Genomic DNA, 20,926 nt, shown 5'->3' on the forward strand with positions numbered 1-20,926 from the left:
TCATAGTGGGATGTTTCTTTTGATAGAGGTGGCACTCGCTGGATTGCCACTGAGATTAAATCTGTTTACAGTGTGGATAGCAACCTGCAATTCAATCATATGTGTGCATGTGCTCCAAAGGCAAGCAGATGTGCAGATGATGCACGTGCAGATGATATGGATGGGGGAGGAGGAGATGGGCCAGGGGAGGGTCGGTGGGGGTACAGAAGAGTGCTCCCTGGTGGTCTGGTCAAACATTAGCCCACCCCCTTACATATTTAAGGAAACAACCAAATACAATAGGGATCCTCCTGCTCTGTATATATGGCCAGAATTAAAACCATCCACTCAATCTTGTAATGACCAGTGAGCTCATGTATTACCGGGCAAGGTCAAATTGTCAAAGACTAGAGACCCTAGTCATAGACTGTTCTCTCTGCTACCGCACGGCAAGCGGTACCGGAGCGCCAAGTCTAGGTCCAAGAGGCTTCTAAAACAGCTTCTACCCCCAAGCCATAAGACTCCTGAACACCTAATCAAATGGCTACCAAGACTATTTGCATTGCCCCACCCCCCCTTTTACACCGCTACTACTCTCTGTTGTCATCTATGCATTGTCACTTTAATAACTCTACCTACATGTACATATTACCTCAACTAACCAGTACCCCCGCACATTGACTCTGTACCGGTATAGTCTCGCTATTGTTATTTCACTGCTGCTCTTTAATTACTTGTTACTTTTATTTATTATTCTTATCCATGTATTTTCTTAACTGCATTGTTGGTTAGGGGCTCGTAAGTAAGCATTTCACTGTAAGATCTATACCGGTTGTATTCAGTGCATGACTAATAAAATTTGATTTGATCTTAGTCAGTTATTGTTTACATATCTGTATTAACACCATTCATATTTCTTTATTCCCATGTTTCTCCACAGTGACAGAACCTGGCAGAGAAGCTGCTCTCCTACAACAGAGCTAACCGAGCGGTTGCAGTTCTGTGTAACCACCAGCGGGCGCTGCCAAAGACCTTTGGTCAGTCTAAGGCCAACCTCCAGTCCAAGGTGAAGGGACCAACAGATATTTGATAGAGACAAAAAGTGGTGATACGTTGTCATGTCCTATTTTAGCTCAACATTTACTTCAGTCTGTCTTCTCTCTTCATTTAACACTTCCAGATTGTCGGCAGGAGTGAGCAGTCGGCACTGGCCAAGAGTAAGCTGAAGCTGTCCAAGGAGGTCAAAGCTCACAGCTCAGACGGCAAGCTGCAGGCATGAGTGGCCCTTACTGGTAGCAGACGGAATATTATTGCTCATAAAGGGAAGACGATATCCTGACTGAACACTCCTTTCTGTGTGTGTGTGTTTAGGGTGGTGGAGTGTAAGAAGGCTGTGCAGCGCTGTAAGAAGCTTATGAAGATGGAGGTTCAGGCCCCAGACAGGAGAACAAGCAGATTCCCCTGGGCACCTCCAAACTCAACTTACCTGGACCCATGAATCAGCATTGCCTGGTGAGGGCGCACACAGGTCTGAAATATGACACTGTATGTGCATCAAACACTGACACCTCAATGTCTTCACATGCAATTGAAATTCATATATTATTATCCTGTTATTAATATTGTACATAATTTCTCACATTATTTTGCCCTCCTCATAGGTGTAAGAACATTGAGGTGCTTCTGGACAAAATATAACAAATCTCAGAGGGATAAGTTTGGCTGCGCTATTGACATGACTTTACAAGTCAGCCTCTACCCCCTAGTTCTACCTAAATGTAAAGACTAGGACCTCCTAGGTTTAATCCTCTGCTCTATCAGGCTTTATCTACCTGCCCGTATATTGAACTACATAACTCTTTCTTCACGTAATGTTTTTCCAAGTTAAATTGTTTAAATGCTGTTGGCACTTAAATGTTTTTTTTATTTTTTTTTACCATCGTTATATGGTAAACCAAGATGATCTTATAGAAAGTATGGTGAACATGTCATTTTATGCATCCTTTTATAAGCATCTGAATAAGGAGTCCTAGGAAAATTATTATTATCATCCCAATTATAGAGTAGGCCAACATCCCCATGTGGATGTAGTGAGATATCAGGTGGGACATGGTGTTAGGGTCTGATTGTGCTGGCCGCCTCTGTTGTAGCTGAGTTCTTCAGTCAAGAGCTCCTCAAGGGCAGGGTTATTCAACTCCTACGAGGCCTGGAGCCTGTTGCTTTTCCCTTCTATCTAATCATTATTTGCACACACCTGGTGTCCCAGGTCTAAATTAGTCCCTGATTAGAGGGGAACAATGAAAAACCTCAGTGGAAATGGCTTTGAGGTCCAGAGTTGAGTTTGAGGGCTCTCGGGCAACACTATCCTGATACACACACTAAAGGAGGCAGATCTACAAGAGCCCCATAGGGTAGGTTCAGGGCATTTAGGCTGATTTTAAAACAAAGCAACTTCCAAGTAAAACCAATATGTTGATTGATGTTTGTCTAAGAATGAGACTAAGATTTGTTTGTATTAAATAACTTTAATAGAAGAAAATCTGTTGAATTTTGAATGCATTCCACTTGGCACAGTGCTGCTAATATCACTGGCTTCTACTGTATACTTCAATTAACCATTACTAACAGGGCTGAAAAGTTCTGAGAGAAATACTCATTTACAAATAACACATCTTCAAGTCACTACATTAGAACTGTTACTTTTATTACAATAGTCAATATAAAAAAGCATTTCACAACACACTAAATCAAAATAGTTCATGGTTATAGTGGAAGAGTATGCTGCTCCTGAAGAAAGTCCTTGACAGCTTGTCGTCTGGCAACCTGTAATTGAAATGTGTTTTATAGTTGGTTTAGCATGCACTTCGGGAGACATTAACTTTTCCTGATGGAATTGTTTACGGTTTCTAACTGCAATCATAATCTACCTATAGACCTACAGAGAACTTTCCATCAATTCAAGTAAAAAAATATCTGAATTATTAATTTTGATCAAATGTGTCATTGATGGACAACTAAAGTTATTTAAACTTCAAATTGGTACGTGGCATCAAAAAGGTAGGCCATAAACTATAATTTGAGAAAGGATGTGAATGCTAGCCATGTGACGCTTTCTGAATGGGATTTGTCAAAGATGTTCGTTCACCAGTGAGGTTATTTATGCAGCTTAAATTATAACTTCTTTCACCTGAAATGTTTGTATATGCAGGACTACTACCAACTTGGATACAGGGATGAGTGCCAGAAGGTGAGTACTAGGAATGTGAATCTTTCACGTTCAAAACGATACAATAAGTCTCTGCATTGAACAAAACATATAAATGCAACGTGTAAAGTGTTGGTCCCATGTTTCACGAGCTGAAATAAAAAAATAAATGATCCCAGAAATGTTCCATGTGCACAAAAAGCTTATTTTTAAATAATGTTGGACACACCTACTCGTGCAAGGGTTTCTTTATTTAAAATATTTCCTACATTGTAGAATAACAGTGAAGACATCAAACTATGAAATAACACATATGGAATCATGTAGTAACCCCCAGAAAGTGTTAAACAAATCTAAATATAGTTGAGATTCTTCAAAGTAGCCACCTTGATGACAGCTTTGCACATTCTTGGCATTCTCTCAACCAGCTTCATGAGGTAGTCACCTGGAATGCATTTCAATTAACAGGTGTGCCTTGATAAAACTTTCCTTAATGCATTTGAGCCAATCAGTTGTGTTGTGACAAGGTAGGGGTGGTATACAGAAGATAGGCCTATTTGGTAAAAGTCCATATAATGGCAAGAACAGCTCAAATAAGAAAAGAGAAATGACAGTCGATCATTATTTTAAAGAAATGAAGGTCAGTCAATATGGAAAATTACAATAACTTTGAAAGTTTCTTCAAGTGCAGTCGCAAAAACTATCAAGCGCTATGATGAAGCTGGCTCTCATGAGGACTGCCACAGGAAAGGAAGACCCAGAGTTACCTCTGCTGCCGAGGACAAATACTCTTCCTGGAACTAGGAGGAGTAACAGCGTAACCTACGTTGACATAGACTGAGGACAGTGGTGTCTATCACACATGAAGGATCTTTTAAATTAACAAAGAGTTCTACAAGCAGTTGTTACAACAAGAAAATAGCTTCAGGTGTTTTGTCCAAATACTGGTGGATTCAACTACTAAAATGGACCACTGGAAGATTGAGGTGAAGCGCACGCACGGGACTGGAAATCTCACCACCGGCCCAGTGGTAAAGTTCCTGAGGTTCAAGGACAAGGTAGCTGCTCTGCTTACAGGCTCATTGTCCACCCTCCCTCCCAGAAGCCTGGAGGGGATGACAGCCAAGCCTATGGGTTAATAGCGTCAACCCCACCTCAAACACACACACCAATTGATTAAATGGACTGATAAAATGTATATATTTTTCTCTTGCTTAGTTTGCTCTTTTCCACATTATGTCTATCTCTGATAAGATACCCAGGAAAGGACTGAAAATAGCTCATATTAATATATGTAGCGTTAGAAATAAGGTTCATGAAATCAATAACTTGCTAACATACATATATTATCAATTGCTGAGACTCACTTAGATAATTCAGCAGTAGCAATACAAGGATATAACATCTATAGAACACAGAAATGCTTTTGGGGGAGGTTTTGCTGTATCTATACACAGAGCCATACCCCTGTAATGTTTAGAGAAGATCTTATGTCAAGTGTTATTGAAGTGTTGTGGTTGCAGGTTCACTTGGCACATCTAAAGCCTTATTTGGGGGTGTTGCTAGAGGTCACCAAGTTCAAACAGTCAGTATCTAAATAATATGTGTGACATGCTTGATAGTGTACGTGATGTAAACAGAAAGGTCTACTTTCTTGGGGACCTGAATATTGACTGGTTTTCATCAAGCTGTCTGCTCAAGAGGAAGCTTCTTACCGTAACCAGTGCCTGTAATCTGGTTCAGGTTATTAAATCAACCTACCTATTGGGGCTCCCGAGTGGCGCATCGGTCTAAAGCACTGCATCGAGTGCTAGATGCGTTATTACAGACCCTGGTTCGATTCCATGCTGTATCACAACAGGCTGTGATTGGGAGTCCCATAGGGCGGCGCACAATTGTTAAGGGTTTGGCCGGGGTAGGCAGTCATTGTTAATAACAATTTGTTCTTAACTGACAAGCCTAGTTAACTAAAGGTTAAATAAAAAATATTTACAAACTCTACAGGAACAAGATCATCCACATGTATGGATCACATTTTTACTAATACTGTAGAAGTTTGTTCTAAAGCTGTATCCATACCCATTGATGCAGTGACCACAATTTCCAGGAAAGCCAAAGTTCCAACAGCTGGGCATAAGAGCTCATACAAAATAATTTGCTGCGACTTATGTGGATGATGTTAAAAATATTTGTTGGTCTGATGTGATTAATGAGGAGCATCCAGACACTGCACTTAATTTATAAAATTGCTTCTTCCAATTATTGATAAACGTTCACCTGTTAAGAAACTGACCTTTAGAACTGTTAAGGCTCCATGGATTGATGAGGAATTGAAAAACGGTATGGTTGAAAGAGATGGGAAAAAGGAGTGGCTACTAAGTCTGGCTGCACATTTGACTGGCTGAAATTGTGACTAAACTCAACAACAAAAAAGAAGAAACTGTATTATGAAAGCAAAATCAATTATATAAAGAATGACGGAAAAAACATGTACTTTAAATGAAATTATGGGCAGAAAGGCATTCAACGCCATCTTATTATCACAAAACCATTTCATGTTGTCAATTATTTGTACGGTTAATTAATTGGCAAAATGGGCAACTTAGGCAGGAAATGCCAACAACAAACAGTAATCCATCGTATTCATGCATAAAAAAAACTAAATGAAAGAAAAGCATTGCAAGTTTGAATTATGTAAAGTTAGAGTGGGAGAGGTGGGAAAATTGTAATCGATCAATAATGACAAACCTCCTGGCATTGACAACTTACATGGAAAGCTACTGAGGATGGTAGCTGACTCTATAGCCACTCCCATCTGTCATATATTTAATCTGAGCCCAGAGGAAAGTGTTCGTCTTCAGACCTGGAGGGAAGCCAAAATAATTCCGCTACCCAAGAGTGGTAAAGCGGCATTCACTGGTTCTAACAGCAGACATATCAGCTTGTTGCCAGCTCTTAGCAAACTGTTAGAAAAAAATGGTGTTTGACCAAATACAATGCTATTTCTCTGTAAACAAATTAACAGACGTTCAGCATGCTTATAGTGAAGGGCACTCAACATGTACAGCACTGACACAAATGACTGATGATTGTTTGAAATAAATGTATAATAGGAAGATTGTGGGAGCTGTACTGCTTGATTTCAGTGCAGCCTTTGATATTATTGACCATAACCGGTTGTTGAAAAAAAAATGGTGTTATGGCTTTAACCTCAGCTCTGAATCCACAATATTGTAATCTAATAGAACTCAAAGGGTGTTCTTTAACTTCTTTGGGACTGGGGGGCAGTATTGAGTGGCTTGGATGAATAAGGTGCCCAGAGTAAACTGCCTGCTACTCAGGCCCAGTTGCTAATATATGCATATTATTAGTAGATTTGGATAGAAAACACTCTGAAGTTTCTAAAACTGTTTGAATGATGTCTTGAGTATAACAGAACTCATATGGCAGGCAAAAACCTGAGAAACAATCCAACCAGGAAGTGGGAAATCTGAGGTTGGTCGTTTTTCAACTCATTGCCTATGGGGTCATATTTCACTTCCTAATAAGGCATTACCTTAGAATGTAAACTGTCATGGTCAAAACATATAGATTCAATGGTTGTGAAGACGGGTAGAGTTCTGTCTGTAATAAAGTGATGCTGATTTGACACAACACTCCAAAAAGCAAAGTTCTGCTGGCTCTAGTTTTGTCTAATCATTATTATTGTCCAGTCGTGTGGTCGAGTGCTTCAAGGAAAGACCTAGTTAAGCTGCAGCTGGTCCAGAACAGAGCGGCACGTCATGCTCTTCATTGTAATCAGGAGGGCTGATATAAATACTATGCATGCCAGTCTGTCATGGCTAAGAGTCGAAGAGAGTGACTGCATCACTTCTGTTTATAAGAAACATTGTGTTGTGGAATTCACTTCCATCTCAAATTGCACAAATAAACAGCCAACCTGGTTAAAACAACACCTCATGGCACAACGTCTCACCCCTATTTTACCTAGTATGTGTCACGCCTTGGTCTTAGTGTTTTGTGTTTTCGTTGATTGTTTGGTCAGGCTAGGGTGTGACATGGGTTTGTTTTGTTGTATTTCGTATTGGGATTTTGTGGTTATTGGGATTGCGGCTGAGTAGGGGTGTTGTATGGGCTTGGCTGCCTGAGGCGGTTCTCAATCAGAGTCAGGTGATTCTCGTTGTCTCTGATTGGGAACCGTATTTAGGTAGCCCGGGTTTTGCTTTGTATTTGGTGGGTGAATGTTCCTGTCTCTGTGTAGTTTCACCAGATAGGCTGTAATTAGGTTTTCACGTTCCGTTTGTTGTTTTGCTTTTGTATAAGTTATTTCATGCATCGCTCTTCATTTATTAAAGACATGAGTAACCACCACGCTGCATTTCGGTCCGACTCTCTTTCAACAAACGAAGAACGCCGTTACAGTATGTATGTATCATGTATGTTTGGATTGATATGTAGACTACGCGTGCCTTTAAAAAAAATGCATGTAGTTCTTTCCTTAAGGTATAGGGGACATCATTTTCACTTTTGGATAAATAGCGTGCCCAATTTCAACTTCCTGCTACTCATGCCAAGAATATAAGATATGCATATTATTAGTAGATTTGGATAGAAAACTCTGAACTTTCTAAAACTGTTTGAATCACGTCTGTGAGTATAACAGAACTTATGTAGCAGGCAAAACCCCGAGGACTAACCGTTCAGAATTTTATTTTTGGAGGTCTCTGTTCAGTGAGTTCTCATTGGGAAATGGTATTTCTTAGGCACTTGTTTTGAGTTCCTACCGCTTCCACTGGATGTCACCAGTCTTTGGAATTTGGTTGAGGCTATTCCTTTGTGCAATGAAAAAGTATGGCCATCTAGGAAATGGGTAACACTGCCGAGAGTTGCGCAAGACTTGAAAAGTAGAGTTGGCTTGTTGTCTTCCTGTACTGAACACAGATAGACCAGTCTTCAATTTGATCGATTATTAACGTTTAAAAATACCTAAAGTTGTATTACAAAAGTAGATTGAAATGTTTTGGCAAAGTTTACAGGCAACTTTTGAGATATTTTGTAGTGATGTTGCGCAAATTGGAAGCTGTTTTTTTCTGGATCAAACGCAGATCCATGCAGACCTCCTCTAGAGCAGTAATGTTTTGGGGCTGTTGCAGGGCAACACAGACTTTCAACTCCCTCCAAAGATGTTCTATGGGGTTGAGATCTGGAGACTGGCTAGGCCACTCCAGGACCTTGAAATGCTTCTTATGAAGCCACTCCTTCATTGCCCGGGCGGTGTGTTTGGGATCATTGTCATGCTGAAAGACCCAGCCACGTTTCATCTTCAATGCCCTTGCTGACGGAAGGAGGTTTTCACTCAAAATCTCACAATACATGGCCCCATTCATTCTTTCCTTTACACGGATCAGTTGTCCTGGTCCCTTTGCAGAAAAACAGGCCCAAAGCATGATGTTTCCACCCCCATGCGTCACAGTAGGTATGGTGTTCTTTGGATGCAACTCAGCATTCTTTGTCCTCCAAACACGACGAGTTGAGCTTTTACCAAAAAGTTACATTTTGGTTTCATCTGACATTCTCCCAATCTTCTTCTGGATCATCCAAATGCTCTGTAGTAAACTTCAGACGGGCCTGGACATGTACTGGCATCTTTTTAAGTGGGAGAACTTGCACAATTGGTGGCTGACTAAATACTTTTTTTGCCCCACTGTATCTATGCATTTTAATCCCTCCCCATATACTACCTACTGACCTCAGACAACCTCTACTAAAGGAAGCTAAATGTGGAGAGTGGAGGACAGAGGAGCCTCTTAAAGAAGAAGGTCTGTGAGAGCCAGAAATCTTGCTTGTTTGTAGGTGACCAAATACTTTTTTCCCACCATAATTTGCAAATAAATTCCTAAAAGAATCCTACAATGGGATTTTCTGGATTTTATTTCTCATTTTGTCTGTCACAGTTGAAGTGTACCTATGATGAAATTACAGGCCTCATATTTTTAAGTGGGAGAACTTTGGTGGCTGACTAAATACTTTTTTGCCCCACTGTATATGGACGGAATTAATCGAACAAAAGGACCAATTGTGATGTTTATGGGATATATTGGAGTGCCAACAAAAGAAGCTCCTCAAAGGTAAGGCGTGTTTTATATTTTATTTCTGCGTCTTGTGTAGCGCCTCCAGGGTTGAAATATGCTACTTTTTGTTTACGGTTGTGCTATCATCAGATAATAGCTTCCTATGCTTTCGCCGAAAAGCCTTTTAAAAATCTGACATGTTGGCTGGATTCACAACTAGTGTAGCTTTAATTTAGTATCTTACATGTGTGATTTAATAAAAATTTGATTTTTATATAATTTATTTGAATTTCCCGCGCTGCATTTTCCCTGGCTTTTGGCCAAGTGGGACGCAAGCGTCCCCTATACCTTAAGAAGTTAAGCTGTTCTGGTCTATTAATGTTCTGTATTATGTCATGTTTTGTGTGGACCCAGGAAGAGTAGCTGCTGCTTTTGCAACAGCTAATGGGGATCCTAATAAAATACCAAAATAAAATGAGCCATCAGCATCAGAAATTTCAGCCCTAATATATGCTTCATAGAGTTCAAGTAAAAGACACATCTAAACATCAACTGTTCAGAGGAGACTTCAGGCCTTCATCAGGCCTTCATGGTCAAATTGCTACTAAGAAACCACTACTAAAGGACACCAATAAGAGATTTGCTTGGACCAAGACACACGAGCAATGGACATTAAAACGGTGGAAATCTGTCCTTTTGGTCTGATGAGTCCAAATGTGAGATTTTTGGTTCCAACTGCTGTGTCTTTGTGAGATGCAGAGTAGGTGAATGGATGATCTCTGCATGTGTGGTTCCCACTGTGAAGCATGGAGGAGGAGGTGTGATGGTGTAGGGTTGCTTTGCTGGTGACACGGTCTGTGATTATCTTTTAGAATTCAAGGCACACTTAACCAGAATGGCAATACACCATCCCATCTGGTTTGCGCTTATTGGGACGATCATTTTTTAAATGTTTTATTTCACCTTTATTTAACCAGGGAGGCCAGTTGAGAACAAGTTCTCATTTACAACTGCATCCTGGCCAAGATAAAGCAAAGCGACAAAAACAACAACACAGTGTCATGACGTTGGCCTGAGGGGGAGGTTTATGACCCCCATAAAGATGGGAAACGAACCATATTCTGGTAATCCAACCAGTTGAAAATATGCGTTGGGACTTAATGAATATGATGTCAGTTCAGTTGGTGTCTGAGACATGATTACTGATGATAGTTTGTCATCCTATAGGTGCTTTCACTCTAGTGGTAGCATGAGACGGAGTCTACAACCCACACAAGTGGCTCAGGTAGTGCAGCTCATCCAGGATGGTACATCAATGCGAGCTGTGACAAGAAGTTTTGCTGTGTCTGTCAGCGTAGTGTCCAGAGCATGGAGGCGCTACCAGGAGACAGGCCAGTACATCAGGAGACGTGGAAGAGACGTGGAGGAGGCCGTAGGAGGGCAACAACCCAGCAGCAGGACCGCTACCTCCGCCTTTGTGCAAGGAGGAGCAGGAGGAGCACTGCCAGAGCCCTGCAAAATGACCTCCAGCAGGCCACAAATGTGCATGTGTCTGCTCAAACGGTCAGAAACAGACTCCATGAGGGTGGGATGAGGGCCCGACGTCCACAGGTGGGGGTTGTGCTTACAGCCCAACACCGTGCAGGACGTTTGGCATTTGCCAGAGAACACCAAGATTGGCAAATTCGCCACTGGCACCCTGTGCTCTTCACAGATGAAAGCAGGTTCACACTGAGCACATGTGACAGACGTGACAGAGTCTGGAGACGCCGTGGAGAACGTTCTGCTGCCTGCAACATCCTCCAGCATGACCGGTTTGGCGGTGGGTCAGTCATGGTGTGGGGTGGCATTTCTTTGGGGGGCTGCACAGCCCTCCATGTGCCCGCCAGAGGTAGCCTGACTGCCATTAGGTACCGAGATGAGATCCTCAGACCCCTTGTGAGCCCATATGCTGGTGCGGTTGGCCCTGGGTTCCTCCTAATGCAAGACAATGCTAGACCTCATGTGGCTGGAGTGTGTCAGCAGTTCCTGCAAGAGGAAGGCATTAATGCTATGGACTGGCCCACCCGTTCCCCAGACCTGAATCCAATTGAGCACATCTGGGACATCATGTCTCGCTCCATCCACCAACGCCACTTTACACCACACTGTCCAGCAGTTGGCAGATGCTTTAGTCCAGGTCTGGGAGGAGATCCCTCAGGAGACCATCCGCCATCCCATCAGGAGCATGCCCAGGCGTTGTAGGGAGGTCATACAAGCACTTGGAGGCCACACACAATACTGAGCCTCATTGACTTGTTTTAAGGACATTACATCTGCCTGTAGTGTGGTTTTCCACTTTAATTTTGAGTGTGACTCGAAATCCAGACCTCCATGGGTTGATACATTTGATTTCTATTGATCATTTTTGTGTGATTTTGTTGTCAGCACATTCAACTACGTAAAGAAAAAAGTATTTAATAAGAATATTTCATTCATTCAGATCTAGGATGTGTTATTTCAGTGTTCCCTTTTTTTGAGCAGTGTAGTTATCAGATTCACATGGAATTGTTGTGCAATTTTAAATGTTTAAATATGAAACTATTTGTGAAAAGATTAAATGTAATTTAGCTTCTTAATGAGAGAACGGTTTGTAATAGAGTAAACTCTGCCCATGTGAACAGACAGTGGTTGTAAACTATGAAACACGACCCTCTCTCTCAAACCTAAATTAATCCCCTTGCCGAAAATGTAACCTCCTGTTCCAAGGACGTGCGGACTGGCAGTCCCCACATTGAAAGGACAGAGACCACCTACAGAACTAAGCCAACATCAGCAAGAACCTAACCCAATTGGCATCGAATTTCAATGTGAAGGTGACGACCTACACGCCGAAAGGATGAATTTCGACTATACCAGCCAGAATATAGCATGAGCTAAAAAGTATGGCAACTTATATTTGAACTTTGAACTCTTATTCACTCCAGAAGTGATACCTCCTAACCGTTGCATTAGCAGCAGTCACTGTAAACGTGGGCTAGGAAAGGACGGACGATGTATCCAGTCTAACAAACACAACGATACTACAAAGTATCGTTCTACCTCCAGACATTCTTCAAAGGACAACCCGGCCTACCATCTACGACCAATCTACCGAAGCGCAGCGCAGACTAAATATTTATTGCATTTTCCTTTTTCAAATGGGTGGTTATTTAGAATGCATAAGATTCTGTATTTACGAAAGCATAGCTTGTCCCTTTGTTACTCAGTCTTCCCGCTCTTTCACTCAAACCCAACCCCGTCTCTTGGTGTAACCAGCTGTCGTATCTGTTCCGTCCACCTGGGACGTTTTCTTTATGACATTTGTAAGCAATGTATGATCCATTCTGTGTAGATGTAATTCAGTGTGATTATTTAGGTATTTAGTAAATAAATAATTAAACCAAATGTTGTATTGCTGATTCAACTTGTTAGCCAGGGTTCGTGAAGATAACCAAGAATTTACAATTTACAGATGAGACTGAATAAAGTGACGATTAAATATTGACTGCTATTGATGTAAAAGATTACCAGGTCTTTAAGAGTGTATTCGGAAGATAACAGCTCTATAAACATTATTTTGTGGTGCCCCAACTTTCTAGTCAATTACATTAACCTGATTAGCTTAATCAGGTAATATTAATTACAGAGAAATTATTTTATAGAATAGCATATCATATCATATCACTTAATCCGGCATAGCCAAAGACACGACAACAGAGTTACACATAAATAAACGTACAGTCAATAACACAATAGAATGTACAGTGTGTGCAAATGTAAAAGAGTAGGGAGGCAAGGCAATAAATATGCCATAGAGGCTAAATAATTATAATTTAGCATTAACACTGGAGTGATAGGATGTGCAGATGATGATGTGCAAGTAGAGATACTGGGGTGTAAAAGAGCAAGAAGATAAATAACAATATGGGGATGAGGTAGTTGGGTGTGATATTTACAGATTGGCTGTGTACAGTGATAGGTAAGCTGCTCTGACAGCTGATGCTTAAAGTTAGAGGGAGATATAAGTCTCCAGCTTCAGTGATTATTGCAATTCGTTCCCGTCATTGGCAGCCACTATTGCTCTATTTGTTTTTCAACAGGACAATGACCCAACATACCTCCAGACTGTGTAAGGGCTATTTGACCAAGAAGGAGAGTGATGGAGTGATGCATGAGATTACCTGGCCTTCACAATCGTCTGACCTTAACCACATTTAGATGAGTTGGACTGCAGAGTGAAGTAAAAGCAGCCAACAAGTGCTCAGCATATGTGAGAACTCCTTCAAGACTGTTGGAAAAGCATTCCAGGTGAAGCTGGTTGAGAGAATGCCAAGAGTGTGACACGCTGGCTACTTTGAACAATCTAAAATATATTTTGATTTGTTTAACACTTTTTTGGTTACTACATGATTCCATGTGTTACTTCATAGTGTTGACGTTTTCACCATTATTCTACAATCTAGAAAATAGTAAAAATAAAGAAACCCTGGAATGAGTAGGTGTGTCCAAACCTTTGACTGGTACTTTATATACAGTGCCTTGCAAAAGTATTCGGCCCCCTTGAACTTTGCGACCTTTTGCCACATTTCAGGCTTCAAACATAAAGATATAAAAGTGTATTTTTTTGTGAAGAATCAACAACAAGTTGGACACAATCATGAAGTGGAACAACATTTATTGGATTTTTCTAACTTAAAAAAAAAATAAAACTGAAAAATTGGGCGTGCAAAATTATTTGAGATGGGTGTGGAAGAACTTTACTGGCCTGCACAGAGCCCTGACCTCAACTCCATCCAACACCTTTGGGATGAATTGGAACTCCAACTGCAAGCCAGACCTAATCACCCAACATTAGTTCCTGACCTCACTAATGCTCATGGCTGAATGGAAGGAAGTCCCCAAAGCATGTTCCAGCATCTAGTGGAAAGCCATTCCAGCATCTAGTGGAAATCCGTCCCAGAGGGGTGGAGGCTGTTCTAGCAGCAAGAAGGGCGGCGACTCCATATTAATGACCATGATTTTGGAATGAGATGTTCGACAAGCAGGTGTCAGCATACTTTTGGTCATGTAGTGTACCTGCCAGCTGTTCTGCATATGCTGTGAGAACGCGCCCTGGAATACTAATCGGACCCTGTGGCCTTGACCTGATTTAAACTTTACTCACATCGGCATCAGAGAGCTAGATCACCCAATTTTCTGGGTCGGTGGTTACCCTCACATTGTTGGGCAGATCCCGGACGGGTCTTCCTTTGTAATCCGTAATGGATTGTAGCTCCTGCCACATGCGGCGTGTAATATGATTCCACTTCATTCCTATATTGCCCTTTTGCTTGTTTGATGACTGTGGGGACAATGTCACCAATGCGTTTCCTAATGAAGCCGATGACTGAGGTGGTTAACTCGATGTTATCAGCGGAGTCACGAAACATATTCCAATCAACGCTAGCAAAGCAGTCCTGTAGCATAAACTCTGATTATGGATACCATTTCTCAACAGAGCGAGTCACAGGTAATTCCTGTTTAAGCTTCTGCTTGTCAACGGGAAGCAGGAGTACGGAGTCATGATCTGATTTGCTCAATGGAGGACGAGGTAGGGCCTTGTATACTTGCTTGTGACTAGAATAACAGTGGTCTAGGATTTATCACCCCTACTGGCGAGGGAGACGTGTTGATGGAAGTTAGGCATCACGTGTCCTAATGACATGGAATAAAAATAGCTGGCAACCAGAAAAGCAGCGTCTCGATGTACATTTTTCAGCTTGGTTATAGACTTGTACAGTTTAACCTTTTGCTTGTAGGGGGCAGTATTTTAGTTTTTGGCACACAAAAAAAAACTTACCCATTTGAAACAGCCTATTTCTCAACCCCAAAAACTAGAATATGCATATAGTTGTCAGATTAGGATAGAAAACCCTCTAAAGTTTCCAAAACTGTAAAAATATTGTCTGTGAGTATAACAGAACTGATATTGCAGGCGAAAACCTGAGGAAAATCCAATCAGGAAGTGACTCTTATTTTGAAACCTCTGTTCCTATGCATGCCTATCCTCCATTTAAAGGGATATCAACCAGATTCCTTTTCTATGGCTTCTCTAAGGTGTCAACCGTCTTTAGACAGTTTCAGGCTTTTATTTTGAAAAATGAGCGTGAAAGATCACATTGCGTAAGTGGATAGGTGGGGGCTCTCAGAGTGAGTTTTGCGCTACAGAGTAAAGTGGCCATTGTTTCTCCCAGTGTTATTGAAAATCCTACACACCCGGTTGATATATTATCAAATAAATATTTTAAAAACAACCTGAGGATTGATTATAAAAAACGTTTGACATGTTTCTGTGGACATTATGGATATTATTTGGAATATACGTTTGCATTGTCGTGACCGCTCTTTCCTAAGGATTTCTGAACATAACGCGACAAACGGAGGTATTTTGAGTATAATCTTTATGGAACAAAAGGAACATTTGTTGTCTGACTGGGAGTCTTGTGAGTGAAAACATCCAAAGATCAAAGGTAAATGATTAATTTGATTGCTTTTCTGATTTTCGTGACCAAGCTACTTAATGCTTAGTGTACATAATGTTTTGCTGTGCTATCGATAAACTTACAAACGCATGGATTGCTTTCACTGTAAAGCATAATTTCAAAATCTGAGACGACAGGTGGATTAACAAAAGGCTAAGCTGCAATATTGCACTTGTGATTTCATGAACATTAATATTTTTAGTAATATTATTTGACTGTAGAGCTATGCTATTCAGCAGTTGCTGGTGAAAATTATCCCGCTAACGGGATGGGCGCGCCAAGAAGATAAGTGTCAGCTTGTTATTTTTCTTGTTCTGAGGTGAACTGTATACAACGGTCACGATAACAGCTGAAAACTCCTTCGGGAGGTAAAAGGGTCGGCATTTGACCATGAGGTATTCCAAGACTGGTAACCAATGGGGTTGATACTTCCATAGGCTTTGAGTCAGCACACCAGTTGTTGTTGATGAAGAGGCAAACCCCTCCCCCCTTGATTTCCCCAACTCCACTGGGTGAATGGAGAATCCATCAAGTTGGATAGCAATGGCAGGTATCTTGTCCGAGAGCCATGTTTCAGAAAAGCAGAAAATATTGCAATTTCAAGAGTCCTTTTGGTAGAAAGGTAGACGTGGCAGTGTGGGACCGGAACAACAACCTCTCCCTCATCCACATTGGCCAGTAGAATGGAGGGAAGAGGTGGCGGGTTCTCCCTTTACTTTAATCTCACTAGGATCCCCCTCTCTTGCCTCTAACGTCTGCATTTCCTCTTGGGTAGGAATTGGGTCGGAATTACAGAAAGGGCAGATGAGTCAAAGTCGAAGCCGGAATTGAGGTAAGTAACTTCCGACCTGATGGTCAAAAGTTCTTGCCGGTTGTAAGTAATTGATAACAGCTACATTGAAAAAATAAAAGTAAAAATAGACTCACAAAAATAAGATATGTCCCTTTTTCAGGACCCTGCCTTTCAAAGATAATTCGGAAAAATCCAAAAAACGTTAAACACTGTTTCCCATGCTTTTTCAATGAACCATAAACATGTACCTGTGGAACGGTCGTTAAGACACTCACATTTTACAGACGGTAGGCAATTAAGGTCACAGTTATGAAAACTTAGGACACTAAAGAGGCTGTCTCTGAAAAACACCAAAAGAAAGATCCCCAGTGTCCCTGCTCATCTGCGTAAACGTGCCTTAGGCATGCTGCAAGGAGGCGTGAGGACTGCAAATGTGGCCAGGGCAATGAATGACAATGTCCGTACTGTGAGACGCCTAAGACAGCGCTACAGGGAGAAATGACGGACAGCTGATCGTCCTCACAGTGGCAGACCATGTGTAAAGACACCTGCACAGGATCGGTACATCCAAACATAACACCTGCGGGCCAGGTACAGGATGGCAACAACAACTGCCCGAGTTACACCAGGAACGCACAATCCCTCCATCAGTGCTCAGACTGTCCGCAATAGGCTGAGAGAGGCTGGACTGAGAGCTTGTAGGCATGTTGAAAGGCAGGTCCTCACCAGACATCACCGGTTTTGTCTCACCAGAGGTGATGGTCGGATTCACGTTTTTCGTTGAAGGAATGAGCGTTACACTGAGGCCTGTACTCTGGAGCGGGATCGATTTGGAGGCGGAGGGTCCGTCATGGTCTGGGGCGGTGTGTCACAGCATCAACGGACTGAGCTTGTTGTCATTGCAGGCAATCTCAATGCTGTATGTTAACAGGGAAGACATCCTCCTCCCTCATGTGGTACCCTTCCTGCAGGCTCATCCTGATATGACCCTCCAGCATGACAATGCCACCAGCCATACTGCTTGTTTTGTGCATGTTCTGCCATGGCCAACGAAGAACCCGGATCTCAATCCCATTGAGCACGTCTGGGACCTGTTGGACCGGACGATGAGGGCTAGGGCCATTCCCCCCCAAAAAATGTCCGGGAACTTACAGGTGCCTTGGTGGAAGAGTGGGATAACATCTCACAGCAAGAACTGGCAAGTCTGGTGCAGTCCATGAGGAGGAAATGCACTGCAGTACTTAATGCAGCTGGTGGCCACACCAGATACGGACTGTTACTTTTGATTTTGACCCCCCCCCCCTTTGTTCAGGGACACATTATTCAATTTCTGTTAGTCACGTCTGTGTAACTTGTTCAGTTTATGTCTCAGTTATTGACTCTTGTTATGTTCATACAAATATTTACACATGTTAAGTTTGCTGAAAATCAAATCAAATTTATTTATATAGCCCTTAGTACATCAGCTGATATCTCAAAGTCCTGTACAGAAACCCAGCCTAAAACCCCAAACAGCAAGCAATGCAGGTGTAGAAGCATTGCAATAACCTAGCAATTACATTGGTTGTCACTCAACTAATAAAGCCAAATATTGCACAAGCTTTAAAACAAATGTTTTTACTCTGAAGGCACAGATGTGCAAGATAAGGGGCCTACCTCGTTGGTCAACACGTGAAGCTGCGCACACTGCTACTGATATTGCCTGGGGTTGTTCGGCATGTAAAATTACTTGTAGATCAATGACTGTCAACACAGTTACATGCTTAGTTTGACAGTGAAGGAGAGGACACATAATTTGTCACAAAAGATTGGGTAGAAAGTAATATGAGAATGTTTTTAGTGAACCAGCCATTCGTAAAATTTGAATAGATTTCCTGACCAATGCATGCCTCATTTTGATCTTTTTGGGGTCCGCAGACCGACGCACTCGTATCTTAAACATTTGAACCGGGGACCGATGAGTATCATACAGAAATAGAAAACATTTAGTAAAGTGCCGTTAGATTACCTTCATGACCCTTGTCCTTCTTTGACTTGTGGTTCCTTGACCCCCTCGATCTCCTCCACGCCTGCCTGGGTCATGAGGTCAGCAATGTTCTTCTCCAGGTCATCGATGCGGGTGCTCATCTCATCAAGTGAACATGGTTAAGGAAGACAATGGGCTAGCCCAAAATGGACTTGTGGATTAAGCTGACGGATGGGATGTACTGGCTGGAATACCTCTCCATTATAACATTAATGATGATCACTAACAGACACTCCCCAGCCAAGATTCTGACTCCAACTGGTAAGACATATCTAATGTATTCCTATGCACTATTATACTATAATTATTTTATTACTGCTTCTTTCTGTGCAGTAATATAAAGGGCTACTAAAAATCTTTGACAAATTAGCTCATGTAAAATAAACATCAAAATGGACCAAAGACCATTATGTTTGGAAATGAACTAATGGGGGTGTGACCGTATGACACCCCATTTATAAAAGATGCATAACGACTTGAAAGATACCAAGTTACCTAAAAATGTTGAGGATATTTCTTCCGATGATCTGGTCTGACATGGTCTGGAATTTATCCTGCATCTGTTGCAGCAGCGTCTGGACCTTTTAGAGAGCAGTAACAGGTGTATCATTACACAGGCTGATATGATCTATTGTGTTCAATAACCAAATGTGACCCATCTTGCAAGAAATTTATGAAAATCCAAAAGGCAAACTGGAGGTTAGAAATAAAGAAATTGGTGGGTGGGAGAAAGTAGAGAAAAAAAATACAGCAAAGATGGTTTGTGGTCAATTCAGAATAATTTTGGTCAATTCAGAATAATTTTGTAAATTTTAATTGAGCAGGATTCAAACCATTGGCCGTTTTTATATCATGTTTGTTTATTTATATAAGCAAGCTATACAGAGCATGATCATGGATAAAAAGAGAAGCTGTTCCTTTTTCAATCAGTGATGCCTAGATTATGGGAGATGTAGCTACAGCACTACCACAGAGAGAACAATGAGCCAGATGTTTCCCTGGACGTATACATCTGAAACATCCGGTTGGCATTTCCACCCCACCAAATATGGTGATGAGAGGGAACTTAGTGGCCAGCAATGGGAGAAGATGGCGCGAGATGGATTTTGGCCGAAATTTGCACATTGTATCATCAATTAAACATTTGATCTCAATACAGATTTGTTACCACCTACAATATGTTACGAATAGAATAGATTATGTTTTGTAGACTTTACCCTTCGCCAAAAAAAAAAATGCGGTGTTTAGTAAGCGTGCAAGAGCGAACGTAATTATTGCCAACGCGCACTTCACATGGTATTCGTTCCCCAATAACGTATGCAAATATGTGCTAGAACGCGCCAATAGGATCTCGCTAAATCGTGCTTGGGTCTGCCCACCTCTTTGCGTGTTCTGCCTAAAGACTGTGGTCTATCTTGGGTTAGTTATAAACAACATCTTTGGCACTACAGCAATTGGAGCCATGATATTTTCTTACCGTTCTAGAGTTTGATACTCTACTTTTACAGTCATTTCGAAGGATCATATCTCTTAGCTAGCTAGTTAGTTACATAGGCTATTGAAATGATCGGCTAATGTAAATCGAAACATATCCATTCACCAGGCCTGGGTGAATCGTGGCTGGCTAGCTAATTTAGCTAGCTTCAATGTTATATACTCACCACATTGGTAAGGTCCTGAACTGACTTTGGATCAGTGTCTGCCATGTTTTCCCTCTGCACGACACGCGTGTTATGAAGTGGTGTAAAATGAACTCTAGCTAAATTAGCTACCTTGGGCAAAAATAAATACAGGATCCCTAGCTCTACCACGTAAATCCAGATATGTCAGTCAGCTGTTTTTGCAAAACACGTATCGCGAGAACACTGAAGCTGGAACCCAACGGAATGTGGAACGTTTAGTTTTTGGTATGCAAAACCTCGATTTGGCGAAATTCGATTATTTTAATCCCGCGGTTTTCATAGTCTCGTAAACCCGACCCTATACAAAGCATTGATACATTGTGGGAGGCAACAAATTTGCCTATGGACAGTGGTGGAAAAGGTACCCAATTGTCATACTTGAGTAAAAGTAAAGATATATTAAATATAAAAAGTGAAAGTCACCCAGTGAAATACTACTTGAGTAAAATTCTAAAATAATTTGATTTTATAAAAGTAAATGTAAAAACGATTTCCATTACGGCTAGTCATGGGCACACTCAGACATCATTTACAAATTAAGCATGTCTTTAGTGTGTCTGCCAGATCAGAGGCAGAAGGACTATAAGGCGATGTACGAGTTTACGTTACATGGACTAACCACCTGTCA

At 41.4% G+C, this 20,926-nt stretch overlaps 1 protein-coding gene and 1 pseudogene across 1 annotated transcript; one reads left to right on the plus strand and one right to left on the minus strand.

Moving 5' to 3' along the window:
- The window catches only part of LOC118400857 (DNA topoisomerase 1-like), a 33,766-nt pseudogene extending 32,508 nt beyond the window's left edge, over positions 1 to 1,258 (plus strand).
- Positions 1,259 to 2,484: 1,226 nt separating this feature from the next.
- LOC118401302 (heat shock factor-binding protein 1-like) lies at positions 2,485 to 20,593 on the minus strand. The gene is made up of 4 exons (XM_035798689.1): positions 20,278 to 20,593; positions 19,131 to 19,197; positions 18,599 to 18,725; positions 2,485 to 2,802 (listed from the first exon to the last, which is right to left on the minus strand). Exons 1-3 carry the CDS (start codon positions 20,320 to 20,322, stop codon positions 18,601 to 18,603), a joined length of 237 nt encoding a protein of 78 aa, XP_035654582.1. The 5' UTR covers positions 20,323 to 20,593; the 3' UTR covers positions 2,485 to 2,802; positions 18,599 to 18,600.
- Positions 20,594 to 20,926: the final 333 nt, after the last annotated feature.

The sequence above is a fragment of the Oncorhynchus keta genome, chromosome 22 (genome assembly GCF_023373465.1).
Source record: "Oncorhynchus keta strain PuntledgeMale-10-30-2019 chromosome 22, Oket_V2, whole genome shotgun sequence".
In the NCBI taxonomy this organism is placed as follows: Eukaryota; Metazoa; Chordata; class Actinopteri; order Salmoniformes; family Salmonidae; genus Oncorhynchus; species Oncorhynchus keta.

Excerpts from the sequence above, each read along its gene's own strand:
- LOC118401302 (XM_035798689.1), bottom strand. The coding sequence starts at position 20,322 with ATGGCAGACACTGATCCAAAGTCAGTTCAGGACCTTACCAATGTG. Across the intron at positions 19,198-20,277 it reads TTCAGGACCTTACCAATGTG|GTCCAGACGCTGCTGCAACA; the intron begins GTGAGTATATAA and ends GCTCTCTAAAAG. Across the intron at positions 18,726-19,130 it reads AGACCAGATCATCGGAAGAA|TTGATGAGATGAGCACCCGC; the intron begins ATATCCTCAACA and ends AACCATGTTCAC.